General features: G+C 52.2%; 3 protein-coding genes across 9 annotated transcripts in view; 2 read left to right on the top strand and 1 right to left on the bottom strand.

The window, feature by feature from the left end:
- Positions 1-5693, top strand: part of TMEM184B (transmembrane protein 184B) — a 30621-nt gene extending 24928 nt beyond the window's left edge. For 2 of the 3 annotated variants that reach the window (XM_055712605.1, XM_027816062.2), the window contains exons 8-10: positions 183-377; positions 1273-1296; positions 2351-5693. In XM_055712605.1, coding sequence (XP_055568580.1) covers positions 183-377; positions 1273-1296; positions 2351-2592 — 461 coding nt within the window. In that variant the 3' untranslated portion in view covers positions 2593-5693. The remainder of the gene's footprint in view (positions 1-182; positions 378-1272; positions 1297-2350) is intronic. The other variant, XM_055712606.1, reaches the window with a different exon arrangement.
- A 967-nt stretch (positions 5694-6660) lies between these two features.
- Positions 6661-10153, bottom strand: MAFF (MAF bZIP transcription factor F). 3 transcript variants are annotated; one of them, XM_055712611.1, is made up of 3 exons: positions 10076-10153; positions 8785-8838; positions 6661-8705 (listed from the first exon to the last, which is right to left on the bottom strand). In XM_055712611.1, the coding sequence occupies exons 2-3, from the start codon at positions 8818-8820 to the stop codon at positions 8292-8294; spliced, it is 450 nt and encodes a 149-aa protein (XP_055568586.1). In that variant the 5' UTR covers positions 8821-8838; positions 10076-10153; the 3' UTR covers positions 6661-8291. The 3 variants fall into 3 exon arrangements, with proteins under 3 accessions (XP_055568586.1, XP_055568584.1, XP_055568583.1); XM_055712609.1 differs by lacking the exon at positions 10076-10153 and adding an exon at positions 9821-9993; XM_055712608.1 differs by lacking the exon at positions 10076-10153 and adding an exon at positions 9014-9702.
- Positions 10154-10355: 202 nt separating this feature from the next.
- Positions 10356-26496, top strand: PLA2G6 (phospholipase A2 group VI). 3 transcript variants are annotated; one of them, XR_008732591.1, is made up of 17 exons: positions 10356-11089; positions 11603-11818; positions 12648-12828; positions 14408-14595; positions 15840-15936; positions 16902-17084; positions 17290-17398; positions 18000-18149; positions 19811-19901; positions 20650-20813; positions 21312-21462; positions 21647-21783; positions 22422-22576; positions 23313-23480; positions 24135-24313; positions 24647-24720; positions 25239-25301. XR_008732591.1 is itself a non-coding variant. In XM_027816047.2 (17 exons), the coding sequence occupies exons 2-17, from the start codon at positions 10881-10883 to the stop codon at positions 25378-25380; spliced, it is 2415 nt and encodes an 804-aa protein (XP_027671848.2). In that variant the 5' UTR covers positions 10359-10708; positions 10846-10880; the 3' UTR covers positions 25381-26496. The 3 variants fall into 3 exon arrangements, 2 of the variants coding, with proteins under 2 accessions (XP_027671848.2, XP_027671849.2); XM_027816047.2 differs by lacking the exon at positions 24135-24313 and having other exon boundaries at positions 10359-10708; positions 10846-11089; positions 25239-26496; XM_027816048.2 differs by lacking the exons at positions 18000-18149; positions 24135-24313 and having other exon boundaries at positions 10359-11089; positions 25239-26496.
- Positions 26497-27185: the final 689 nt, after the last annotated feature.

Here is a 27185-nt window from a genome sequence, read left to right as displayed (position 1 = left end):
TTACTCCTCCTTTCTCTGTTGTACAAGTAAGCATAGATGGGAGTATCTAAACCCACTCTGTAGCTCCTGCGTTAAATGGTTTTGTGTCTAGGACATACAGCACAGGCAGCTATTTCCATTTCTTACAGTTAGTATACAGTCATGTTTTCTGCACATTTACATGAGCTTGTTGCTTTGTTTAGGGATGCTGTTGGCCATCTTGGAAAAGTGTGGTGCCATCCCCAAAATCCACTCTGCCAATGTGTCTGTGGGTGAAGGCACAGTAGCTGCTGGATATCAGGACTTCATCATTTGTGTGGAGATGTTCTTTGCAGCCATCGCCCTACGCCATGCCTTCACATACAAGGTGTATGTGGACAAGAGACTTGATGCCCAAGGTAGGAAATATGCCAGCACATATGGCATGTCTGTTTGGTAGCGAGACTGGGTGGAGACTGGTCCCTCTGGCAGCCAGTACACTGATATGACTCCTAGCCTGAATGCTTGGAAAACATCACATCCCCTTCTCTGTGGTGTCTGAGCAGATTCATTGTGCAATGGCTCTGCAGGGCAGAAACCTTGCCTGAATTGCATTGTTCCCTTTTCAGTTCCCCAGTATGCCACCCACGACAACTTGTTGCAGACCTGAGGGCTGCAAGAAGTTGCATCCTTTCAGTAGAGCGGGTTTGTCCTTCTTCCTGTCTCCCCAAAGGGGAACTCCATTGCTCCAGATTGTGCAACAGGCTGAAGGCAGGAGGGACAGGGCCTGAAACAGGCTCTGTTTTGAATCTGGCTCAGGAAGATGAGGCTGTGCTTTGGCAATATGTTTGGCTTGGAGGAGGAGGTTCTTCCTGTAACAACTTTGTGAAGGCTGGGCTGCTAGAAGTCTTATTCTGGGGAAGAGGGAGGTCGATGTTATCTGTTGGAAAAGGGGGTTCTTGTGCCCACTCTATGCAAGTACATTCAGTGTTCCACAAATAAAGGGGTTTCTTCCTGCTAGGGGGAGTCTGTGCTGAGGTGCAGGAAAAGAGCAGCCCTTGGGCAGTGTTCATGTACATGATCCCTCCATCCCAGCCAGCCCCAGAGATTTTGGAAGGACAGTGGTTGCAGCTGGGGGAGATGAGATGTGTGGGTGATGAAAGGGTAAACTGCTGGCAAATACGTGGTGGATGTTTCGGTGGTGGGTCTTGTTCAGTTCTTGTTATTTCCCCTCTCTCTCTTTCTTTCTCCATCTCTCTCTCTCCTCTCCCCTTTTTATCTCTCCCTTGCTTTGGCCACTGGTCCCTGATGCAGCTGTTCCATCATATGGGCCATACGGTAGGTACAGCATGCTCTGTGTGTTTGTCTCCATTGGTTTTTAACTGGGATGCTGTTCTGTCCTGATTCGCCTGCCTACTGCCTGCTCTGTCCCTTGTTCCCCCTTCCTTGTGGGTCTGTAACTTGACTGCCTCACACAGCTGCTTTAGGGTTGTCTGGATCATATGTTGTAAAACAGCCCTATAGTCAGTGGCATAACACCTAGCTTTAGAGCGTTTCTGTCCCAACTGTGTGAATCTTTCTCCAATGAGTTGCTCAGGCTCTCAAAGGAGCCTGTTTGTGCTCTCACCCCAGCCTCCCTTCACTTGCATAATTGCCACAGATCATCAGCATGCTTTAGTTGTTTGGGGAGCTCATCCCCAGGACTGAGCAAAGCTAGAAGCCCATGCTGGAAATGAGACCTAGAAGCCGTGAGAAATGGCATCTCCTAGAAGGACACACAGCCTTCCTCTATGCTCAGCACTTGGGTGGGACAATCTCCAACTGTTGATTCCCTCATGGTATCACTGTGACACCTTCCACCCATGAGTGGTTCTGCCTCTATTACTGCCTGTTCCCCTCCTTTCCCTCCTTCATGTTACGTTCCACTTTATGATCTCTTTCCTGTGGGCACTTCAATACCACCTATCAGTCTGATTTCCAGTGAGTGGGAATGGCAAATGCCATTTCTCCTTTATTTTTAGAATTTCCTTAGTTTTTATGTTCTGAAACCCTTTACAGGAGCACTTCCCTACCTGACTGTCTTCGTTGCACACCCAAGTCGGCACAGGTAGTAGAGTTTGTTGCTGTGGGTATGTCCCATTCTCATGGCAAGTCCCCCATTTGGTGCTGAGGTGGATTCGCTTGGCTAGCAGTGGCTGGATTTAGGAGCACTACTGGTAAAACTTGACACCATTTGTGTGACGCTTCCTTAGCAGCTGCTTAAAGAAGTCTGTGAAGTAATTTCTGCAGGATCTAGGACTGCATGTTCCCTGTTCTCCTTACCTTCATGTTAAGGTGTGTGTGGGAAGGCAGCAGTATTCTTCACTTGTCTCTCCCTGTCTTACCTTGACAGGTCGCTGTGCTCCCATGAAGAGCATCTCCAGCAGCCTCAAGGAGACCATGAACCCCCATGACATCGTCCAAGATGCGATCCACAACTTCTCCCCAGCCTACCAGCAGTACACCCAGCAGTCAACACTGGAGCATGGTCCACCCTGGCGCAATGGCAGTCATGTTATCTCACGCTCACACAGCTGCTCAGGTGCCCGTGACAACGAGAAGACCCTCTTGCTGAGCTCCGATGATGAATTCTAGGAAGGGAAACTGCCAGCACAGGCTGTCATTTTCCTTCTTTTCTTTTTTTAATTTTGTTTGTTGGTTGTTTTTTTTTTTTAATTTATTGAAGCAGAAACATGCAAGTCATATCACTTCCTAGAGAGTGTAGGTTGCAGAAGTGGGCACTTCCCATTAACTTTTGTGGGTACAGACGTGATGAGCATTGTGGAGGTGGGGGAATGGCCAGGACTCCATTCTCGAGCCCATTCCTTACAGCAGCAGTTGACTGGAATTAACTGAAGCAAAGCTCCAGGCTTTGGGGCTCTGGCCTCCCACACCTGTTCAGCTTGGTGCAGAGCGTGACTGGCCAGAACCTGGAGTTGTGGCCAAAAATGTTTTTGTTTTTTTTCCAACAGGACAACCCAACTGCTTTGTATTCCTCTTCCTGAATGCTAATGAAGGCACAGTTTTCTCCCCCAGCTCCCTGGTACTAACAACTACTCTGTGATCCTTGAGAAATGGGATTAGGATGCAGTGATAAGCATTCCTGAGGACCAGACCAGAGACTGGTCTGTTTATAGCCATTTTCTTGAATGCTTCGTAACAAAATGTCTGCTCCCACTCTCCTAAGCACCTGCTTGTGCAGTCCTGTACTTGAGTGAGCGAGGGGGAAAAAGGACAGAACTTTCTTCCTGTTCCTCCACTTCCTGCGTTCCCCCTGCTTCCCATCAGAGCTGATGCTTGTTGAAGCTCAGCAGGGATGGTATTACTGTCTCACAAGGGCAGGGTTTTCTAATCAGCAGGTGTCCAAGCTTCCCATCTCCCCTTCGTTCCTGTGGGGCAAGAAGCCTGCCTGCAGTGTCTGTCTCCTGGTAATGAGACTGAGGTGAGGACTGGCTGTGATAGGTGATTGAGTTTTGTAGAGCTCTGTCCCTTTCATCCCTCTTTGGGAAAGGAAGATACACAAACACTGAAATGTTTTTTCTTGTTTCCTGTCCCCCACCTACATAGCTGCCCCTCTTAAAGGTGTGGATTGCACCAGAGCAGGTGCTGGTCTCCTGCAGGGGGTTCTCCCCCTGCTTGTCATCACTGACTTCCCTTGTGAGCTGCACAAGTTTTGCCCTTAAGCTGGAGTATTCAGGAAGAGATGCTGCATACTCCTCCTTTGCTTTTTATCTCCATAGCTGTTCTGGGCCAAACTGGAACAGACTTGAAACCTAACATGACCTGGGTGGTTAAAATTGTCCCTCTTAATTTCCCAGGCAGCAGATGCTGCTGCACATTTCACAGGCCCTGCAGCAATTGCAGTGATGTCAAGGGTGGAGCCAGTATCCATGGGAGTGGGAGAAGCTTCCCCTTGCTTTTGTTGGGTTTTGGATTGGCCCCTGAGTATTTGGTAGAGCAAAAATAAAAATGATCCTTCTGTAGATCTATCCAGGGACCAGGAAATGCCTCTTGCTTGCTTCAAATTGTGTAGGGGAGGAGGGCGGAGCACACTCAAGTGCCCCCGATCAGATGCCCCTACCCCCAAGCAGGAAGCAAAATGGAGAGGTTGGAGCAAGCTGCTGTGTTCTTGGCTGAAGTTTCTCTGTTCTTCTCCTGCTTGATGCCTACCCTGCCACCAGCAGACCTGCACATTTCCAGCTTGCCCCTTGTTGCTCTGCTGGGAGAACTGGGATCTGGTTTACTGCCTGGAGTTTACCTTTCCTCTTGTATTCTAATCTATGTGTTGCTCATTCACTTTCTCAGAAGGAACTGTAAGTGAAGAGCACCTAATTTCCTCAGCACCTCTGCCAGGAGTTGGGGGAAAAGGGCTTGAAGAGAGGTAGGTTTGCTCCTTTCTGTGAGGATAAGATAGGGGAAAGCTTAAGGACAGTGTCTCCTTCCATGCTTGCATGTCTGAGGGGGACTGTGGAGCAGGTGGGAGCAACAGTGCTGACTCTCGAGGCAGCTGGAGGCAGGGTCAGTGGGTCCAGCAGCTTCTCTGCTGCTGGATTTTCCCATTTGTGCACATCCTGCGATGCCATGCAGTTAGTTACTGCTTTTCCTAAATCTGTCGCTGCTTAAATGGACACGCAGATGTGTCTGCCAGGCTTTATGTGGGCTTGGTGTAAAACTCCTTTTCCTCATGCCATAAGCTGCCTGAAAAGTAGGGCTGAAGACTGAATGGGGTTTCCTTCTGTCTTCTATGGCTTTGGTTAATAGTCCTTGAGTGTGAGATATTTATGTTAAACTTCCCCTCTCTCTTAGGAAGGTGGGGCATGATCACTTCCTCCCCTTCCCTTGCATTTGCAGGCCGTTGATGATGTCTCAGTGTCACTTAATTGGTGACTGTTCCCAATCTTTGTTGTGTTGGGTGGCTGAGATCTGAAATCTCTGGAATTGCCTTGTTGAGCTTGAAGGTGATCCAGGTTTGGGGAAGCATTTTTTTAAAAATTATTCTGAAATGTATGCTGCATATATATGCTGTGCAGAGGATCTGGATATTCTCAAAGCTTCATGTATGTAGTGGTTCTAAGTATAATCCTTTTGCACTAGCTGCCTTTGGAGAAGCCTGGTGAAGAATTAGTGCCCAAACAACAGCCAGCTGCCATGCATTATAATTTTTTATACATCTATATTTTTTAACACCACACAAAATCATCTCTGAGCTTCCTGCTCTCCCTCTTGACAGGCAAATGCCAGAGCAAGGACTGGCTCTGAAGCTGCTCTGGCTTGGAAGAACAAATATCTCCTTATAAGACCCAGAGCTTGTGACCAAGGAGGCCAGGGCATCCGTGGTCTTACAGGTCTGCTTGCCCAGGGCCCCAACAAATGTGTCAGTTCCAGCAGTAGGCCCTTGGAGCAGCTCTCCCTCACCTGCTTCCCCTCTCCTTCCTTCCTTCCTTTTTGTTTACTATGTAACATACCCATGGGATTTATTATTTTTCCATATAGAGTAGTTCTTTGTATATAAATGACTGAAAAAAAAAAAAAGTATGATAAATAAGACAGAGGCACCTAGTTTTGTACCTATTGTGTTTAACTGATGCGAGCTCAGCGACAAGCCGCTCTCTCTATTTTGGTCTTTGTGATGTTATACTCTGCAGAAATGAGCAAATATGATGACAAATAAAAATATAGAGATAATATAGATTGTACTTCAGCTGCCTCTGTGTGGTGCTGTCTGGGTGACTTGTCTGAACTTATCTTGAGTTTTTGCTCATTGCAGGGTCTGAGGCTTAGTGGGTCATTGTCTTGTTCTCCTAGTCCTCTTCTTGGGAGGAAAGTCATGCAGTCTATGTATGCAGGAGCTGATGAAGAAGTAGTGCTACAACAGCCTGGGGCCAAGACATCACTGATGGCCCAAGGCAGGAGTGAACAAAAACCTGGAGTTGAGACTCCTCTCTATCTCGGATGCTCAGTGCAAAGCACCTGTGGGAGAAAGGGGGCTGCTTTCTCTGATTTGGGCCCCAGCAAACAGCAGCTCTGGGCTTTTTTTCCATGAGCAGTGGTGGGGCTGGGGCAGTTTGCAGTGGCAGAGGGAACCTGAATGTAAAACCCAGAACCACCATGTGAGCACTGCAAGCTGCCAGGTTGTCAGAAGCAATGAAAAGTGTTTCCCCTATCTCAGCTCCAAGGAAAGGTGGCTTTTCCCTATGGGGAAGGAGCTCAGACTTCACCTCTTCGTAAGGTGCCTGCCATGCTTCCTTGCTCTGCCACCTATGGATGCAAGCTCCTCACTCTTCCTGAGTCACATAAGGAAGTTTTGGGGTAGAGCTGCCCTGACTGCACCTGCCTCTCCTCCCACCCCAGGTCTAAGGACAGCCTGGAGGGACTTTTTCCTAGTGAAAAAGCATTATCTTTCCTAAGAAAAGCTGATTCAGCACAGTTGAACCACTCCTGAAAGCAAGCACTTCTGGGGGTGTGATGTTCAGCATTAAGCTTGCTTACTGAGCACTTTTCTTCCAGAGACTATAAATTGGTGTGTGTCCTAAAAAATCATGAGCTGTCCCCACCCCATCTTTTATAGGCACATGCTTGAACGTGTGCTGCAGCAAAGCTAGAGGGAGCCAGAGCGACCACCTTTTCTGCCCGAAGTTCAAGAATGACCAAGCACACTGTCACTGTGGAAAAAAAACCAAACAAACTTGCTTTATTTGTAAAGTCTACAAAATACAGAGGAGTCAGGTAGGACACATACTGTAAGTCAGAAAATAAATAAGTATTTTTTTTTTTTGCTCTATATAAGTATAAGATAAAATGTGATTTGCATATATAAAATATAAAGTACAGCTCTGTACCAACATCCTGGCTGTGCCGAGAGGCGGAATGGCAAAGAGGACGTGAAAATAATTTATGTTCGTGCAATAAATAAACCCAAGAGGAGTTGGAGTGGGGGGGATGCTAACCACAGTGCCCTCTCCGTGAGCAGTGGGCACCTCTCTCCAGGGAAGGATGGAGGCTGCAGCAGAGGGCAATACCCAAAGCAGGGGCAGAAAGGGGCAGGATCATCTACTGCAGCAGATGCCAGGAAGGGTCTGCCTCCTGGTACCTCCCCTGTGCTGCCTGTACTTAGCAAACCAAACTCTTCTACAGCATTTCAGCTTGCTGAAGAGCTGGTTATATCCCACACAGGTGTCCAAGCTGGCGGAAAACCAAAGGGAGGCACCTACCTACTTGCCTGCCAGGCAGCTCCCAGGAGCAGGGATGCTCTCCACCCCTACTTCCCACCTCCCGCACCTCCACCCCTCTCTCTGCCCCCACAGCTCTGGCTCTCAGGGTCCAGGAGCACCTTTCCGTGGACTTTGTAGGCAGTGGGGTGCCAGGGAGTGCTTGGTGGGGCTGTACAAGCTGGCCTGCACTGAGCAAAACAGTGTTTATCTCTGCTCCAGCTGCCTCCGCTTCCTTCCTGCCAGTGCTGCTGCTTTTTGGAGACACCCAGCCAGGCTGAGCGTCCCATAGGCAGGAAGAGGCATGAAGGATGTGCGTGATTGAGAAAGATAAAACAGCAATGCTGCTGCTGCCCTTTGTGGACAACAGCCTGGGCTGACCTGCTCGCATCCCCCAGCTCTCCCCTGCCTGAGCGATCCTCCTCCATCACAAGTCACCTCTGGGTTCCCCCAGCACTGCAGACTGTCATGGCACTTTCCCATCCCACTCACCTTTACCAGGCACCAACCTACAGCCACTTTCTCTTCCCCCTCCGACCTGCCACCTTTCCTCACCGTCTCCATTGCTGGAGACTCCAGCCATGCTGCCATCTCTCCCCCCACTTCCAGCCGTGGCCCAGGATGTGGGGCCAGTGCTGATACCCCCTTCTCCATCATATCCCTTCTGCCCCTTGCTGTGAAGCCTCTCTCCCCTCCTTTTCCTCCCCGACTCATGCTCCTGGGAGTACCTGGCACACACTCAACTCTCCCATTAAAAAAAAAAAAAAAAAAGGCACCTGGTGTTTTCCTGCCAGCTTGGAGCTGTGGGATGCTTCCCCACTGCTGCCTGCAGGACTCACCCTCTCTGTCTGCACCCCCCAGAGGGGACGGGGCTGCAGGGGTCACCAGTGGGGTTCTGTCCTCCACCCCAGCACCCACACTGTGTCAGCCCTCCCTACACAGGGGAGCTGGAGGTCAGGGGATGGCGGAAGGAGGATTTTGGGCACAGGTCCCAGCAGGGAGGGAGTTGGGGAGGGGGTAGGAGGCAACTGGTGGGGGAAGGCGCCCTGGGGAGGCCTGTGCCCAGCCAGGGGACAGAGGCCAGCACTAGGAATAGGCAGCCTGATTGGCACCGGACTTGACGATGGTGATGACACTGGCGGTGGCCACCTTGGCAGGGGGCCCGTGGGCGGCCACCGTGCGGGCAAAGCCCTGCAGGGCCTCGTACTTGCCACGGAGGGTGTCGAGCTCCAGGCGCATGGCGGCATTCTCCCGGGCCAGCTTGTCCACCTCCCACTCCAGCTCCATCTTCTGCTTCTGCAGCTCTTCCTTCTGGCAGACGCGCTTCACCCGGCAGCTGGCGGCATAACCCCGGTTCTTCAGTGTTCGCCGGCGCTGCTTCAGCCTCGCCACCTCCTCCTTGGAGAGGCCACGCAGGTGGTGGTTGAGCTCCCGCACCGACAGCCCCATCAGCTCCTCATCCGACAGCAGTGGTGTGTTCTCCCCCAGCTCCCGCTTCACCTGCCAGAGAGTGGGGTGGTTGCCTGAGACCCCCGAAACCAGACCCCTGTGCCCCAACCCCATTCCCGCTGGCACTCACCTTCAGGGCCTTGCTGGAGAGCCCGTCCGCAGCCATCCTCACTTCGCACTGGCCCTGCCGAGCAGCCAAGAGAAAAGCCAGTTACCCCTCGCCTCGGCACGGAGGGCACCAGCCCCGCTGGATCCCCTGCCCAGTGCCCATGTCCCCCCACCGCGTGACTCATCCCTACACCACAACAATAATAACAATTGTAATAAGGGCTGCAAAAAATAACGGGGAGAGGCTGGACCTCCCGTTTTTCCTTCATCCCACCCCGCGGTGCTCGGGATGCTGCTCAGCGCCGGGGACCCAAAGCGCCGCAGCCGGGAGGCCGAGGCTTCCTGCCGGGGAGGGGACCCGGGCGCGATCGCCCGCGGCTGAAAAGAAAGTAAAAGCAGGAGCCCTCGGGCCAAACCGGCCGGGCCCCGCGCGTCGGTACCGCCCCCCCGCCCCCCGCCCGGCGGGCCCCGGCCCCGCGGCTCCCGACGCCAGCCTCGGGTGTCCCCCGACTCCGGGGGTGAGGGGTCGGGGCCGCGGTCACTCAGCTCGGGCGGGCGAAAAGTGGCCTTCCGTGATTCAGCAGGCCGGGGGAAAAGTCGCTGAAGGGGCGCCTGTCCCCTTCCCTGGGGGCCGGTCTCTTGGTCCCTCGGGCGGGGAGGGGGCCGGGAGCCCGAGCTGCAGCCCGGCAGCCGCTCCCCACCGCGAGGAGCTCCCCGCTCGCCAGCGGAGCCCCCGGAGGGGCGGGAGGGCCCGGCCGGGGCCGAGAGCGCCCCGCAGGGAAGTGTGAGGCTGGAGAGGGGCGGCGGGGAAGGTGGAGCCGGGGCGGCTGGAAGCTGATGCAATCCGGGCCGGGAGCCGCCGGCGGAGCGGCGCCCGGGACTCGGCAGGGCGGTGCGGGCGGCCCCGAGCGCGGACACCTCCACCCGCCCCCCCCGCCCCGTCCCCGGTCCCGGTCCCCGCGCTCAGTGGCGGCAGAGCGCCCTCCCGCCGGTGCTGGACCCGCCGCACCACGGGGGGAAAAGCCAGGAGCGGAGGGGCCGCCCCAGCCGGCACTTACCGGGAGGCTGCGCTGGTCCCCGCGGGGCCGCTGCCGGGTCGGGCCGTCGGGCGGCGCCTCCAGCCCCGCTCCCCAAGATTACTCACCCGCGGATTCTTTTCATTCATAAAAACACAGTCATGCAATGACGTCACCTTCGCCCCGCCCCCTCGCCGCCGCGGCCGCGCGCCCCAGCCGCTGTCCTTTAAAGCGGCCGCTGCCTTTAAAGGACCCAGGTGGCGCCCCCGCCTCATACGCGGCCAGCGTGTTACACACCGTGGGGCACGAACACAGCCGTCCTCCCGCGCCGCCGCTGCTTCTCCGAATCCAAGGATGTCGCGCACCCGGCCCTGCCCGGGAGCACAGGACCCCACCCTACCCCAACGCCACGGGCCGCTGCCTCTTTAAGAAGAGCACTCCCCTCCCGCCCCTCAAAAAGATGGCGCCTCCCGCCTTTCTGCCCTCCTCGGGGATGGCGACGGGCGTGGCGCTGCGGCGCTCGCCGCTCTCCCCCGCCCCAGTCGCCCCTCCCCGGGTTCGGCGCCGCTGATTGGCCAGTCCCGGGGGGCGGTGCGGCGATTGGCGGGCGGCCGGCGAAGCGGGCCGGGGGCCGCGCGCGGAGGACGCTGGGGGCCCGTCGCGCTTTGCGGACCCCGTGGCACCCCGGGCGCTGGGCCCGGTCCTGCCAGGCCGCGGGTCGCACCCAGCCCCGGCCCGCCGGGCCCCGCTGCGCTTCCCCCGGCGGCGGGCTGCTCCTCCCGGCACGGGCGGGGGCGGTCGTGGAGGGGGCGTTGCCTGCTGAGGCGGCAGAGGAAGGCCCGTGAGGAGGCGGTCAGAGGTCGGCGGTGGCCGTGAGGCGCTGAGGGGAAGCAGGTGCTTTTCCCGGAGGAGCCAGGAAAGAAACCGCAGGTGCTGGCGCCGGACTTTCCTCCCAGGCGTCGTTTAACCCCGGCGGCTCTCGCTTCTCCTTTCCTGGCACTGGGTCGATAAATTCAGGGAAGGGCAGGGGCCGGGCCGGGCAGAGCCGGTGACCGGGTTTCCCTCAGGGCGTTGGGGCGAAGCCGCCTGAGGCGCCAGGAGGATGCAGTTCTTTGGCCGGCTGGTGGATACCATCAACAGCGTCACCCAAATATTCACAAACCCTTACCGGGTGAAGGAGGTGCCAGCTGCGGAGTATGCTGCTCATACCTGTCTAAAGAAGGAAGGCAGGGTGGCCCTGTATAAGAACAGCCTCGCTCGATCGTGGGATTGCCTGCTGGTGAATCCCCAGAGCCCACAGGTTGCTTTCCGGTAAGTGACAGACCTTTAGCAATCACTGCTCAAGCGTGAAACAAAAGACCCGAAATCTCCAGCCCCAGGACAGTAGTGTTGTGTGGGTGTGGGCTGATGTGTTTGATCAGCACGTGGGCTCCTGAGGAGTGCGAGGCCCTTGTGTGTGCTGATGGAGGAGTTGTCATCAAAACAGCTTGTGACAACAGGGCAGGACAGAGTCCAGACACTCTGAAAACAGGCAACTGAAATGGGTACTCAGATCAGAACATCCACAAGTTCCACTCGTACTGTTGCTGCTTTAGCATTTGGAGCATGGGATACTTGAGCCCAAAAGTAAACATTCCTCAGGAAGAGGAGAGTCTCTCTGCTAATGAAGTAGGCTCCCTTCCCTGGGAACAACCATGATACCAGATGAGGAGGAATAGGAAAGTCCCCAGCACTAGTGTTTGGAGAAGAGCTGTTTCTCTAAGAGACATGGGATGGAGGTTGTTTCTTTGAGCAGGACTAGTGCTGCATATGCCTTTCCTCCAGGCTCTTCCAGCTTGACAATGAAGCAGATGCCCTGATGCGTTTTGAGCAATATGCCGGGCAGCTGCGCCCTTTCTACGAGAGCTCGTGCCAGCCCTTGTCACTGGAGGATCTCCAACAGCTCAGTGACTGCTTCCGCAACCACCCCAGCTGGTCTTCAGCACATGTCGCGGTGGAGATTGGCCGTCGTGAGAACTTTCGACACAACTGTGTTCTGAGGCAAGGGCTGGGAAGGGTCTCTGATGGGCCTGGTGCTGGGAAGGAGCTTGGGAGGGCAGGCTGGGCCAGGTTAGTCTGTTCCAGCTTGATGTACCAAAGCCACAGGGGCTGCTTCTTGGAGGAGCTGAACACCTGTGGTTACCGCAGAGGCTGAGTTTAAAAGTTCTGGCTTGGGTGTATCTTGCCTGAATGACAGATGGGGTAGCAAAAGGGGTCTAATGGTTGCTGTGTAAGCTTACTGGGGGGCTTTCAACCTGCTACTGTGGACATAAAAGCCCAGAGCTCTAGTGTTTGAGCTAAAGGATTGAAATGTTTTGTTAGAGGTACTAATTAGTTTTTTATAGCCCTTGTGGAGCTGCTTTTTGGATAGTGTTGTGGCTGACTTTGTAAACCAGAAGAGGTACAGTAGAACTGTCTTTCTGAAAATGTTTTTTTGGCCATAAGCCCTTGCAGTCTTTCCATGGGGAAGTTCACTGAAGATAGGGTAGGCTAGTGAGGACTTAGGGGACTGGGGATCTAATGGCAGCACCTCTGCCAGGTTGCTGACTATAACCTGTCTCCTGTTCCCCTTTGGACAGAGGGAGCTGCTCCCATAGCGGGGGCAGAGGAAGGAGCAGTGTGTCAGGGAGAGGGTCCGTGGCACGGATGCTTGGTAGCCCTTTTGTGTGCTCTTTCTGTGGCAAGAGGCTGGGCTTTCATGAACTTTGTGGTTCACACCGGCTGGGCCTGTCACAGACATGGAAGGTACCTTTGTGTCAGATCCCGGGGCAGCTGCACATCTTCTTCCTCACAGCCCTTCCTTGGCCTCATGTTGACTCATCTCTTGCAGCTGTGTGAATAGCACAGACAGGGAGGATGGCTGTACCCCAATGCATCTAGCGTGCCGCAAGGGAGACATGGAGTGCCTGCTGGAGCTGCTGGAGTGCCATGCACGGGTGGATATTACTGACAGGAATGGGGAGACTGTTTTCCATTATGCTGTGCGAGGAAACAACCCCCAGATCATTGAGGTGGGAGTGATTTCAAAGCTGGGGGGGAGTGGGGCTGGAATGGGTCCTCTCTGTGCTGTGAGGAGGGAAACAGGAAAATAGCTGCAGACAGGGGAGGAGAAAGTTCCCTCTGCTGTAGCATTGAGTTAATGCTTGAGGCTGATTTCAGCCTCTTTCTTCCCCCTTTGTTCGTGCTGTTTGCCATAAGCAGGCTCTAGATTCCACTCTGCAGTGGGACAAAGATAGTAAGGAAGTTTCCTCGGCAAGTGTCCTTCATTGCTACTTGCATCAGGCTCTCATCCTGCCTTTTGTCAGGCCCTTGACTTTCCCTTCTCTGTCTCCTCTGAGCAGTGTATTTGGTTCTGCCAAATATTGGGCAGTGTGCTCCTGTGGGGGAGCGTTTGTTTAGGCCACTGGTGGGGAAGTACCTGCTGCCCACAGGCTGAAGGACAGTTTGGAGCTACCCTGGGCTTTCCTGAGCTGTAGAACCTGTTCTTTGGACTGAGTGGCCTTGCACTGGGCACAGTGATCAGAGCCTCGAGGCAGAGAGAGTCTGAAGCCAGAAGTGTTCTTGATTGCTGAGAAGTGCTGGGCAGAGTGACAGAGTTCATAAGGCCGTGGGTGGCCTTCTATGTTGGTTCTTAAGGTTCATCAGCTCCCCAGCAACCCAGAGTGAGCGTGAGACCAGCTCTCCCCTATGGTTGCAGCTCCCACATTTGCCCAACACCTGTTGTGACAGCTCTCCCTCTGCCTGCCAGACTGTGCTGGGGTTTCCTAATGCATGATGGGGGAGGGATGACGATCGGGGCTTGCCATGCTGTGGAGCAGGTCAGTTAGGACCTTTGTATTAAAAAGATACCCTCTTTCTTTAATTCTCTGAAGGCAGCAACTTGCCTTGTTATGGAAATACTTCCAGGTCTGGTCTGTCTCCTGTTTGTTTCTTTGCTCTCTTGATTCCGTGCTAATCCAGAGAAAAGAAACCAAATTCCTGCTTCTCTTGTGTGCAGCAGGGCTTCCGGGGTTTCCCCAGTACAGCAGTGGGATATTTTTGTGTAACAAACCAGTCAGCTGATAACAGGTCTAAATTTATGGGGACAGTAGGAAAATCGCTTCAAACATATCCCCACATGTATATTTTGAAGAGAATCCTGTTTGTATCTGACAGCAATGGTGGATGGAGTTGCAGTGGAGGTTGAGCTCCTGCCTGCTGACTGTCTGTGGTACCTGATGGGGCCACAGCAGAAGAGGAAACTACTGGTTTCAGTTAGTGCTCTCATTTGGTTGGGCTGAGCTTGGCTTATGCACTGGGAGGCGCTGGGAGTCTACTGGGTTGTGTCGTTCAAGGTGGTGTGAGCCCTTTTCAGCTGAAGGGTGTCTTGGAAGCACACGGGCCAGAGGAAGAGGGCACAGACAGCAGTGATAAACCCTCTGGGGAGAGAAAACCAGGAGTGCTTCCATAGCTACTGTGTTGGAAACGGGTGGAGAGGACAGCCTGTAGGGTTGTGGGGAATCCAGTACTCCAGAGTCTGTCCTCAGAGCTCAGTAGGAGGGACAGTGCTTTTCCATGTCTGTCTACTTATTTATTGTCTCCTCTTCCCAGCTCCTGGGCAGAACCCCAACTGCTGGCTTGGACCACCTGAGCCACGAAGGGCTGAGCGCTCTGCATCTGGCTTGTCAGCTGGGCAAAGAAGACATGGTTCGGTCTCTGCTGAAATGCCGTGCCAGCTGCAGCATCATGGGGACACTGGGCTACCCCATCCACACAGCACTGAAGTTCTCCCAGAAGGGGTAAGTAACTGCTTGGCCTGCCAGAACAGGGCTCTTCATCCAGTCTGGGGACCTGTCTGCTTGCTCAGGGTTGTCCAAGACTGGACATCTTTCAGGGCAGTGCTCAGTAGGAAGATGTCCTGTGCTGTCCTCTGCTTCGTCACAGAGTTGGCAAAGGAGTAGAGAAATGCTGGTGTGGGAAAGAAAGAAACACTTACAGGAAAAAAATATTTCCCTGAAATTATCTATATATATAATTTAGTGTCAGACATCAGGAGAAAAACACAGATAATTTTTTTTAAATGTTTGTGAAATACTTTATCTCAAAATGAGCTGTGAGAAGATGATTTACTGATGCTTAAATGGTACTGCAAACTGCTGTACCTGTTTGCTTTTGAGTGTTCTGATCCTAATAAGCTTTCATTTCAAAGTCTAGTTATTGCTGTCTCCTGTAGGCCAAAGGTACTCTCTTGACTTTTAATAACACACTCTGGCACCAAATCAAGAGAGACACAATGTTTACTCCCTGTTTTGTTTTCCCTGGAGAAATTTGATTCTCTTTGTACTTAATTTTCACAGTGTCCAAGCTCTACAAGTAGGGTGTTCAAGTTAACAGTAGCTGCTGCTAATTTTTCAGCATTTTCAGAAGTGCTTTCCAACGTTAGAGACACATTCACAAGCCAAAACTGTGCTTAGGTCTCCTTAGTTTGCAGTGGGGCTTGATCTCTTGTACGTGGTTTGTTTGGTGGTATTACAGAGTGGAGAGCGTATGCTTGTTTCCTAAGTCTTAACTACCCACACTTTCTAGGCACCAGTTTATTCACAGTAGGTGTGGGGGTTTTTTAACCCATGGGGAGGTACGCAGATTCTTAATTTCAGCAAGTATTTAACTATTTCAGTTTTATCCCCGCATTTCCATGGAGAGAGGATGAGAAGAATTTCCCCTCGGGTCTTGAGAGTTCCCAGAAATGCCAGATTTTCCTGTATTGGAGAAACACCCAGATGTTGCTCCACAACATGGAATTGGGAAGGGATTTTCATGCTTCCTCCGAACACTGTGCTGCTTGTATGCTTCCTGTTGTGCCCGCCCTTTCTAAAATGAGCAAAACAAAACTGCGGCTGAGGAACTTGCAAGTGTTGCAGAGAGCCTGCTGCTGCTGAAGGGTTTCCTGAAAGGCGCTGGGTGGAAGGCAGGTGCTGATATGAGTGGAGGTGCTGAGTCGAGACAGGAGCAACGCATCTCTTCATCTCATTGTCTTTGCCAGGTGTGCCCAGGCCATCCTCGAGGCAGATGCCAGCCAGGTTCGCTCCAAGGACCCACGCTATGAAGCCACTGCACTGCACTGGGCGAAGAAGGCAGAGGTAAATGGAGCCAGTCCATTGCGAGGGCCTGTGCTGCCACCCAGCACCCTGCTGCTAACCTGTCCCTTTCTGAGTGAGTGCACGTGCAGAGCCCTGGGAGTGTCAGAGCCCAGCCAGCAGCCCCGTATTTGATTCTCTTTGCCTTGTGTCGATCAGTGCAGTCTTCCGTGGGGGACAGAGCAATGGTGCCTTGCAGTGAAATAAACTGGTGGCCTTATCCCTAGTACTTCATCCATGGCTGCAGAGCTGCCAGCTTGTCCCTTTTCCCTTTTGTTGAGGAAATTGTAGCACTGTCACTGAACCACAGTTGCCCCCGGGGGAGCTCTCTTCTCATTACCTGCCAGTTTTGTGGGAGGAAACAAACTGATACCTTAAAAAGTGCAGGAGGAGTGTGAAGTAGGCACAGAGTGGTGGCATGTGGATTTTGGCCCATCTTCTGCCAGAGATGGGCTGGTCAGTGGTGTCACATGCCATGCTGCAGCACCTGAACGGTGCTTATTGCAAACAGAGGATGTTCCTATGGCAGGACTGTTTTGCCTCCTGCAGTATCACATCCCTCTTCAGAAATGTCCTGTGGAGTTTCAGAGCAGACATAGATCTGCTTGGTTTATAAAGAAAAGATCAGAAAGTAAACTTTTTCCCTCCAGTCTGCAAGGATTCTGATCTGAGTAGGAACTTTTTTTCTCTGTTGATTTCAGCCAGTTGTTATACGTGTGTTTAAGTCCCAAAACATCCAGAAGCTCTGGCCAGATTGTGAAACCATTAACTAGTTCTGTGGTAAAAGACAGAGAAACTCCATCTCCAGTGCTTGGAAAAAAGCAGCTGACATCTGCCAGCCAGCTGTATCCAGGCTAAGGCTCCCTCCTCTTCCCCTGTTTTCCTTGCCATGAGACCTGGATCGTTTGAGTGCCCAGGTGGTTGTCCTAACCATCGCTTTCTCCCTTCTTGACCTGGCATGTGCACAGATGACACGGCTGCTGCTTGAGTATGGCTCTGAGGTGAATTTGACCAGCCGGACGGCTGACATGGCTCTGCACATTGCGGTCAAGAGGGGACGCTTTGACTGCGCCATGGTACTGCTGACACATGGAGCCCAGACCAATGCCAGGGGTCAGGATGGCAACACACCACTGCACCTGGCCATGAAGGTGAGTTTTCTGCAGAGGTTGCTGGGAAAGAGAGAGAGGATTTTCTTGAAGGGTTGAGGCAGGGACGCACTCCTTTAAAATTCTGGCTGTTGTCTTTCATAGAGTGATCCCTTGTGGGTACTTTGGCTAATGAGGAGGGAGGGAATGAGAAATCAAGTAGCCAAGGGGAGCATGGCTCTTGACTGAGCTTTTTCTTGTTCCCTAGCATGACCACCTGGATATGATCAAAGCAATCATCGTGTTTGGAGGAGATGTTGAGATACCTAATGATTTTGGGGAGACACCAGGGCTGTTGGCAGCCAGGAGCAGCAAAGGTAAGGGAGCATGTAAGCAGCCTTACAGGGTGAACCTGGCATCTTGTTTCCCCTTGGTGGCCAAGACAGTGTCTTGGGGAGAAGTGGAAACATGCCAAGTGTGAGTTATGCCTCCAGCATGCTTTCCCAGCTTCCAGTTGCTCACAGGGGAGGCGCTTCCTGAGTTAGCGGTGTAGGCTTTGTGTTAGTAGCCCTTGATGAATTTCTATTCTAAGAGGCAGAGATGCAAGAGGAAAAGCTGACATTCACTCCCCCTCTTTCAAGCCACGATGTCAGGCACTGCAGGCTCACAACGGGATGACACAGTGTTGCTGAAGCACCCTGGTGTAAGCAGACACAGGAGGCTTTTCAGTGGCAAGAACTATGTGGCACACGCCCTTGAAGCTGCACAGCATTGGTACCCCTGCTGTGCACAAGTCCTGCTGCACACAAGTCCTGGTGCCTGGTGTTCAGGGAGAGATACCCAGGACATGCTTTCCTCTTCCCCAGGTCATACCAGAGGTTTTGTTGAGGGTCAGGGTTGCTGTGAATTTGGCAGAGCCCCGTGCTGATGTGTGCATGCACTGATTCTCTTTCTGATCTGTGACCTTCGTCGCCTAAGGTGCGAACCGGAAAGTGCTCTTAGACCTGCTGCAAACTGTAGGGACTGAACGCTGCCACCCACCCAACCCTGACTCCCCAAGCCTGGCACCATCTGCTTCCTCCTTCCTGGAAGGCCAGCCTTCCTCACGGAGCAACTTCAACAGCTTAGGTAAAGCCTCCCCTGGCCCTCCCTTGCTCTCCTTCCCTCTTGCTTCACAGTGCTGTCTCAGATCTCTTCTTCAGATGGGTTGTGTTCTGGGGACCGTCTCCTACTCTCAGTTTCTGGTGACTTTGTCCAATTCAGCTGTTGCAGGATCCCATCTCTTTTTTCTGCTTTTCCTCTGTGTGTAGTCTAAACCCTTGTACTCTAAACTTCTGTTTTATAGACCTGACACACTGCAGCTCTGCAAAAAGGAAAGGGAAGAATGATTCCCTCACCTCTCTGTAAGAGATGTAGGACTTAGTTGCCCACATGTTGTACTTTATCCACTAGGCCATGTACAGAAGGGAGGTACTTTCTGGTCTGCCTTGAGGACCTCCCGGTGTTGGGCTGGGCACAAGGAAATTAAAAGCATCATTCAGTCAGTTCCTGGAGGCCAGCGGCTGGGAGAGAGAAGGGATGCAGCCCAAGGATAAGTGACTCTGGTCACAGGTTTTACATTACACATAGGAAAAGCCTACCTTAGGACATACGATTGTGTATAACTTGCTCTGTACTGCCCAGACTGTGTAAATAAGCCTGTGGGTCTGTGGTAGGTACCAGGCTTTCCTCCTCTAGGGAGCTCCAGATCTCTGACAGAGGCAGCGGGAGGGGTTATGGAGTGGGCAGTGGGTGAGTCGGCTTGGAGGGAGGCTTGGACCCTCATGAGAGGGGCATGCAGGGAGATAACAGCTGCTTGTGGTCAATTTACCCTCTCAGGTTGGTGGTTTCCTTTGCAAAGACCTTCCTGTGGGGCTAGAGGACAGGCACCCCACCCCCAGGCCCTGCAGCGTGTCTGTCACAAGTCTCACTGGCTAATGACACCAAGACTTTCTTCTCACGATGGCCTTGTGAAGGCAACCCCCCAGTTTCAGCTCTGATGCAGTGACAGAGGAGGACCCTTTTTCATCATGGACTCTGACCCGTGAAGAAACTCCTCACCACATTCATTGTCACCAATGGCCACCTTCCGGCCTGGGCACTGGCAGAAATACTTAACTTCTTTCCCCCTGTTCTTTTGGCTTCGCAGGCTGTCTTCTCACCTAGTCTGGATTGGTGCCCTGCACCCAGGGTGGCCTGGGTGTACATCAGCCGAGGGGTAATGACAAGCCACCCTGTCCCCACAGTTCTGCCTAGGTTACCTTGCAGGAGTAGATTTAGGTTTTACCTTAAGGCTTGCAATAAACTGCTTAGTGGGCACGCTGCTAGGCTCTGCCTTCTCTCATGCCTACTGTGCTCATCATCTGCTTGTACAAATCCTTCATCTTTGCAAGTCCATCTCCAGCTGCCTGCTCTAAAGGACGGGGTTTTTCCTCTTTGGTGTGGAGTTTAATCTGGGGGGGCGCCTGGTGGCTATGGGTAAGATGGCTTCTGTCTCCTGCAGGGAGCTTCATTCAATTGGGAAGGGAATTGGATGTTCTTTGTGTGATTATGGTGGAAATCGTTGACCGCACTGGTGGGAGGTTTGCGTACCCTGACGCAGAAAGAAAGTGGGAAGAGTAATTCAAGGTTTTCTCATTGGTTAAGTTGAAATTGGGTGACTGCTGCCTCTGAAGCACACATCAGAGGATTCAAGTAGCAAAGTGGTCTCTAATTTTTCTTTTTCCTTTCGCATGTTCATGGCCCTCTAGGGTACGCGGACCTTCTGTATGTTTCTGCAACGCTCGGACAGTTGTTGAAGGCACCAGATGTTGTGGACTCACCAAGTGAGGGTAGAAGAAAGTAAGTGAGAAGCAGTTTCTGTCCAGGCTCCTGTGCAACTCAAAGGTGGAATCTGTGTGTGTGAATTTTCCCCACCCACGTCCATGGGTGTGATATCCTCAAACTGACATCGTTTAATGTCCATTGACATTCCAGTTTTTGCCAGAACCTTGTGATAAATCTCTGTTCCCATAAATGATCACCGCCTGTTCCTGCCTGCGTGGAGCGTGAGCTCAGCAGGTGAAACCCCTGCTCTGTCCGTCCTGTCTGCTGCTAGGCACCAAATGCTGTTTTGGCTTTGTGATTTCCCCACCTCCATACACTGCCCTGATGCTCACCTAGCTCTTTTGCTGGGCTGTGCACTGCTGCACCTCGCCTTGAATGGAGCAGAGGGAGGACAGGCACTGAAATGCTGCTAGCAGCAACTTAGGGCTGACTGCTTTTTATTTATGAGACTATACCCATTACTGCATAGTAAGGGACAGGATGCGTTTTTGGCTTGTGAATGTCTCTCTGGTGTAGAGGTTAGAAATGACTAAAAGAGCAAGTGGTGTTGCACCAGGTTTGATGAGGCTTATCTGGCCACGTCCAGTCTTACTTGCACCTGAGAAAGCACTGCTGGATTTATTTGTTCACTTATTATACTGTCCGCAGCGGTGTTCTTGTTACTGGTGTTGTATTCCATCCCCAGGGCCACATTCCCATGTGGCATGTTGTGATTTGTAAGCTCTCCCACAGCTCCCAGTCATCTGTGTCTGTCTCTCTCCAGTCATGACCGTCTCCTGTGCCTGGATGGAGGAGGCATTCGGGGCCTGGTTCTCATTCAGCTCCTCCTGGCTATTGAAAAGGCTGTGGGCCGTCCCGTTCGTGAGATTTTTGACTGGATTGCAGGGACCAGCACTGGGGGAATCTTAGCCTTGGCTATTGTGCATGGTGAGGATGATGCAAATAACAGGCCCCTTCTTGCTCCTGTGGGCTCAGGTGCTTCTCTGTGGGGAGCGGATGTGGGGTGGGAGCAGCCTCTCTGAGTCCCAACTGAGATTGTCCTTGCCAGAGGAAGGAAGAGATATTCATTAATGAAAAAAAGCCTAGACCTGGCTTTGCGCTCGCTTCTCACATCAGCTGACCTTGAGCAGCTTTCTGGGTTTTGGGAAGTGCGTGGTGGCAGAGTGCAATGTTCTGTTCTTCCCGTTCTCCCTACGGGGGTTTTGCAGCAAGGTGATCAACACTCTCTGGTAGTGGGAGACTACACTCCAGGTTTGCCCTTCCTCTTCAGTCCTTCCCAGTTATGTTGCCAAGGTCCAAGCAGATGACAGGCAGCTCGGGAAGGGGATGGCATTGGGAGTGATGCCTCCCAGCTCTGATGTGCTGTTTGTTCTGCCTGTCCTTCCTCCCACCCGCTGCTCCTGCTGCTGCTGTTGCCTGTCTCAGGGAAGTCCATGGACTACATGCGCTGCCTGTACTTCCGCATGAAGGACGTGGTGTTCCAGGGATCTCGACCCTATGAGTCGGAGCTCCTGAATGAGTTCTTGAAGCAGGAATTTGGGGAAAACACCAAAATGACAGATGTCCGAAACCCCAAGTAAGTCCTGCCGGGGCCTGCGCTGGTTGATGCTCTCCTGAGTGTGCTCTAGATCCCTCTCAGCAGAGATGCTCAGCCTGTCCTTAGAGCAGATTCGGAGGAGTGTGATGTGCAGACTATTGAAGCCTGTTCATGTACATGTGTTTTCCATTTTACTCTTATTCTGTCATGTCCTTTCCCCCAGGGTTATGGTGACAGGGACACTATGCGACCGGCAGCCAGCTGAGCTCCACCTTTTCCGGAATTACCCTGTACCAGAGACAAAAACCTCCACTGAATACAAGACAACTGCTTCTTTCAAACCGCTCACTCAACCAGAAGGTAAATGCTGGCACACAGCAGTCCAGCTGGTTGGCAGGGGAGGGTGCTATCCCTCAGAGACAGGCGATTTCCTATTCTTCCCCGCATTGCTCTGAAAATTGAGGTGTCCAAGCAATGGCTTATCCCTGATGGTGACTTGTAGCTTGGTCCTAGTGATGGTTCCCTTTTCTCTTCTCTCCTGCTCCCTTGGCTTCTCTTGTACTGGGAACAGGGGCTGGCTGGTGAGGTTCATGAGGAAGGGGTCTGCTAGAGGAATCCTGCGTGCCGTCAGTACTTCTCCCTGGGCTCTCAGGAGCAGATTAAGACAGAAAAGCAGTGTAACTGAAACATGCGGCCCCCTCAGCTTGCTGCTTGTTTGTCCAGCAAATGCAACTGGTTCACCATCAAAATAGCTGCAACGAAGCTGATAGAGTGTGAAATTGACCCAGGTTATGTAGAAAGTGAGAACATCTTTTCAAGACCCCCAAAATAATTCTGTCCATCCAAGCAGAGGCCTACTGTGGGGAGAAAGAAGCACAGCTGTCCAGGGCAGGGTCGTCTGGGTTTGCAAGCCTGCCTGCTTTGTGTTGGTGAAAGCAGGGTGCTTCCTGAACACAGGAAAGCTGCTGCAAGAGGCTATATGCTTTCTCTTCCCCCAGACCAACTCGTATGGCGTGCTGCTCGCTGCAGTGGTGCGGCTCCCACTTACTTCCGGCCAATAGGCCGCTTTCTGGATGGCGGGCTGCTAGCCAACAACCCAACCCTCGATGCCATGACGGAGATTCATGAGTACAACAAGACGCTGATCAAGAAGGTGAGGGAAGTCCTGGCACTGACTGGTAACTGGGGCTTTAATGGCTCCACTGAGCTTCCCTTGAAGGGGGAGAGAGTTTGGGAATGAATGCCTCTCTGGTGGATAAACAAGTTAGCAGTGCAGCACCCTATAAAGGAGTGTCTGGAGGGGAATGTGTGTTGGGAATGGTGACTGAGGGGTGAAATACCTCTTCCAACAAGGATGTGAGATGAGGAAACAGCCCCGTCAGCCTGTCCTTGCTACTTCAAGCAAGGTTGCTTCAGCTGATTTTTATATGACCCTTGACGCAGCTCTGCCGGGCCTTTTTCTGTCCCAAAATAAAGGGAGAAGATGATGGTAGGGCGTTCTGCAAGGCTGAAGAATGAATGCCTTCTGTGGTGTGGCAAGTTCCTCAGAAAGGTGACTTAACTACTGGTAGCTACTGCTCCCTGTAGCTGAAATGGGAGGTGTATTGCCAAAATGACTGAAAAAAATTGGACGGTTTCAGTGTCACCTGGTCCTAGGGCTCATCCTTGGGGTGATCCCCTGGGTTTGGGTGCAGTCAGGGGTGTAAGGGACAGAACAGTGCAACTGTTAAGTCACCTGTTTCACCAGGCAGTATTAAAGGGGGAGGATGGGGGAGAGAAAAGGCTTCCAAGGCTTTTGCTGGCTTTCAGAGCTTCCCCAAGACTGCTGTGAAAGATGTACTTTGCCTTGATTGTTGGTCCTTGTGAACAATTCTTTTGTTTGTCCACAGGGTCAGGGGCAAAAAGTAAGAAAATTGGGGTTGGTGGTCTCCCTGGGGACAGGGAAGCCTCCACAGGTCCCGGTGAGCTCTGTGGATGTTTTCCGCCCCTCCAACCCGTGGGAGCTGGCGAAGACTGTCTTTGGGGCCAGGGAGCTCAGCAAGATGGTGGTGGATTGTGTGAGTACTGGGGGGGGGGGGGGGGGGGGGGAAGACCCCTGGGGCTGCTTGCAGGGAGGGAGCAAAGGTTTTCAGTCTTCATCTTCTTCCTTTTGGAAGCAAATTATATTTCCTTGAAACTGCTCCGGCCATGGCCAGTTCAAGGAACGGACATAGTGGGTAACTTAAGAATTGTGTGAGCACAGCAAGTCTGAAGCCCTGTATGCCTCTTTGGGGTTTTGAGTACCAAGGAGAGGTTCTTGCAGCTGAAAGGAGCTAAGGACAGGATGGTGGTCAGTGACCCTTAGGAACGTTTGCAGGTATGAGTTCATGAAACTCAGTATCTTCCCAGGGAGCACTGATTATCACCTGAGCAACCTGGATGAAAAAAATCCCCACATGTCACGCCTTGGGAAACAGCAATTTGTTTTTCTTCAGAAAAGCTTTGTTATTCCGACTGGGAAAATCAGTAAATGCTAGAGAAGTGGGAGTATCACTAATAAAAAGCAGTAGCTAAGAGCTGTGGTTAGGAGTGTGTAATAAGCATCCATTCTTGCATGCTTTGAAAAGATCATTAAATTTGAGCATCAAAATGCTCCAAATGAATGAAAGCCAGAAAGATCAGAACTGAGGTTCTAACTATAATCTTAATTCTGTTGCTTTGTCTCCTTTTAGCTTCCTAAAGCCAGAAAAAACCCAGAGAGGTCCCTCTGCTTCCCCTGTCTTTTATTTCAGGGCTCCCAGGGAAGCTGTCCCAGGATAGGCCAGAAGGCCTGTAGCAATCAAAGGGTCTACTGGTACTGGGCTTGGACAGAAATGGATAGAGATGAAATCCCAAGGCAGCTGTGATTCAGGTCATCCTGGCGGTTTCTTTAAGGGAATCTGCTTGGTGCTGTGATGGATGGGGAGTCTGTAGGGTACAGTTTTTTGTGTTCCAAGGATCAGGAATACTGTTCTTACATTTAAAAAAACAAAAAAAACCCCAAAAAAACCCCAACAACCCAAAACCCATACAAATAAAAAGCCACCCCGCTCTTGGTGGTGAATGGTGCCATTCAGGATGCACTTGCTCCTGGTTTTCCCTCTGCAGCTTGTGCAGTTCGATTTGGTGCCAGCAGAGCCTCTTGCAAGCAGGGGGAGAGCAGTGTGACAGTCAGGCTGTAACTGTGGGCCTGTTTCTCCTGCAGTGCACTGACGCAGATGGCCCAGCTGTGGATCGTGCCAGGGCCTGGTGTGAGATGACAGATACCGCATATTTTCGGTAGGAGCTTCCTTTCCGCTTTCTGAACAGACCTATTTTTACCCCTCTTGCTTCATTCCTGGCTGTGGCATGTGTCATCCCAAAGAGTGTCCCCTCTAGAGGCACGCCTGCTCAGACCTGTCCCCCTGCCCCCTCTCCTCATGCCTCAGTGGCATAACGGCAGATGCCGTGACCCGCTGTATGAGCTGATGCACCAAGCACGCCTTGTCTGGGGTTGGTTAGCTGGGGCTTGGGGGATGCTGTCGAGCAGGGTCCTTCAGGGATGCGCATCCTGCCCTATCCCACCATGCACAGTGTGGTTTAGACTCGTGGTGCAGTTGAACTGTAGTTCAGCTTTGAGTGTGGTTGGGCCCTGGAGGAGAGGGGGAAGGCCTGTGCTCTGCCAGCCTGCTAGGTAAGGACACGTGAACACCCAAGCCAGTGGGAGCCACTTTGCACAAGTCTTGCACTCGGCAGGCTCGTTGCCTTGTTGGGTTTGCATCTGTTCCCAGCTTGTGATGCTGTCTTGCCGTATGCAGGCTTAGCCCTCAGCTGCACACGGAGGTGATGTTGGACGAGGTGAATGATACTGTGCTGGTGAACGCTCTCTGGGACACCCAGCTTTACATCTACCAGCAGCGGGAGCAGTTTGAGCAGCTGGTGCAACATCTCTCCCGATGACTGACGTGGAGGTTCCTGTTCTGCATCCTGATGGCAAGGAGTAGCACTTGAAACTGAAATGGCTTGGATTTGCCCTTGAACCAAGGTGTTGAGGTGGGAGAGGGACTACTACTACTAATGAAGAAATAATTATATTTAATAGACAACAGTGCACATACACATGTATTCCAGGAGTCACCCATGTATACCTGGGCAGCTGTGAAATGCTGACAGATGTCTTCATACTGTAGCCCCATCTTTGCTGCTGCCCTGCTGTGTGACCGTACAGCCCTTCCCAGAAGCCAGAGCCCTCACCTACCTGTCTTGAGCTGTAACAGCTGGAGTCTGTCTCCTGTCTGTGCAGCACCTCTACTGACAAAGCACTGTTCACCTTCCCTTGTCGCAGAATGGGCCAAGGCTAGATAAAGCTTCAGGGATTACTTGGCCCACTGGGGTCAAGGTGTTCCAGAATGTATAGTATGGGGAAAAGGGATTATTCTTCCCTCAGCATGCCTGATTTGAATGGGAGCAGAAATGCTGCGACTTTCTGCAGTACGTATGATGCAGAATGTTGCAGCTGACTTTGGGAGAAGGGGGAACCTTTCCTGAGCCAGTTATCTTTTGTAGCACCTTCCCCTTTCCCCCTCCAAGGTGGGCTGGCAACACAGATACTGACTGCGCCCAGGGTGGGAGCAGACCCCCGTCAGAGACTGTTTTGTGCCACCTGATTTGCTGTGCTACTCTGCTCCAGGACTGAGATGTAAAAGCCTGTCTTACAGCAAGCTCAAGTTGAGGGACAACAGCCTTGGCTTGGTAGAGAGATCATTTCTCTTTATTCTTAATGTGGAATTGAAATGATCTGAGATCAGTTCCCACCAAAAAAGCTGACCCTGTGACAATTTGGATTTACCTTTTTTACTGCTGGAAATCCCATTGTGACTGCTACACTATTCAATGTTTCTGCAGTAGGTTTTGCAGATATTTATGAATAATTTGTGTATCTATTTGGAGGCGTTTTAAGGGGTAACATGAAAAACTGAATTCTTAATTGCTCTTGTCTGAATGGACTGCTGTTGTGAGCAGTGCTTCTATGCAAAACTAATATGACCTGAAATAAAGAGAGGTTTATGTTTGGTTCCACTGTCATGCAGTCCGTGGTTGTCTTGTCTCTCTCTCTCCCACCTCCACCACCCCCCCTCCATCCTGCAAGGTCCCAGGGGGATTCTGAGCTTGCAGCCTCTGAATTTCTTACAGGCAGAAAATCAGAAATTTGGCTTCTTGGAGACACAGGATTATACCCTTCGTATGGGCTGAAGAGGTGACTGGCCTGTCCCTGCAGCCAGCCCTGGGAGCACGCGTGTGAGTGGCTGGGTGACCCAGGAAGCACAGCATTGCATGCTGGGCTTAGCAGTTGCAGCCAGTGGAGAGGCTTTGGACCAGCTACCATACAAGAATCCTCTTGGAGCTGCAACGCACAAGTCCCTCAGGATACAAATGACTGGAGGTGGGACTTTCATTTTGGTTCCCCAGGTGGTTCCTGGGTAAGATAACTGCTGCAGGTCTGCTGGACCTGGTGCCCACTGGTTCCTAAGGGATGCTGCTGGCAGGAATGTGGCTGCTGTCATGGATACGGCTAAAAACTGTCTTCTGATCTTCAGTTTCACAAATGTGATTGTGGAATTGAAGGGCTTTTAATGTGGAGTAAAAGCTTTCTTTTCCTACACAACAGAGGGCTTACCTTGCTGTGGAAAAGCAAAACTTTGTGTCTTGAGATGGAGAGAACATGAGTTCTTTCCTGCTTTTTGCCCTGACTTGCACCTTCCCTC

The sequence above is a fragment of the Falco cherrug genome, chromosome 5 (assembly GCF_023634085.1).
Source record: "Falco cherrug isolate bFalChe1 chromosome 5, bFalChe1.pri, whole genome shotgun sequence".
Classification (NCBI taxonomy): domain Eukaryota; kingdom Metazoa; phylum Chordata; class Aves; order Falconiformes; family Falconidae; genus Falco; species Falco cherrug.
The sequence above is the reverse complement of the archived record's forward strand: the minus strand, read 5'-3'. Positions and strand labels throughout refer to the sequence as shown.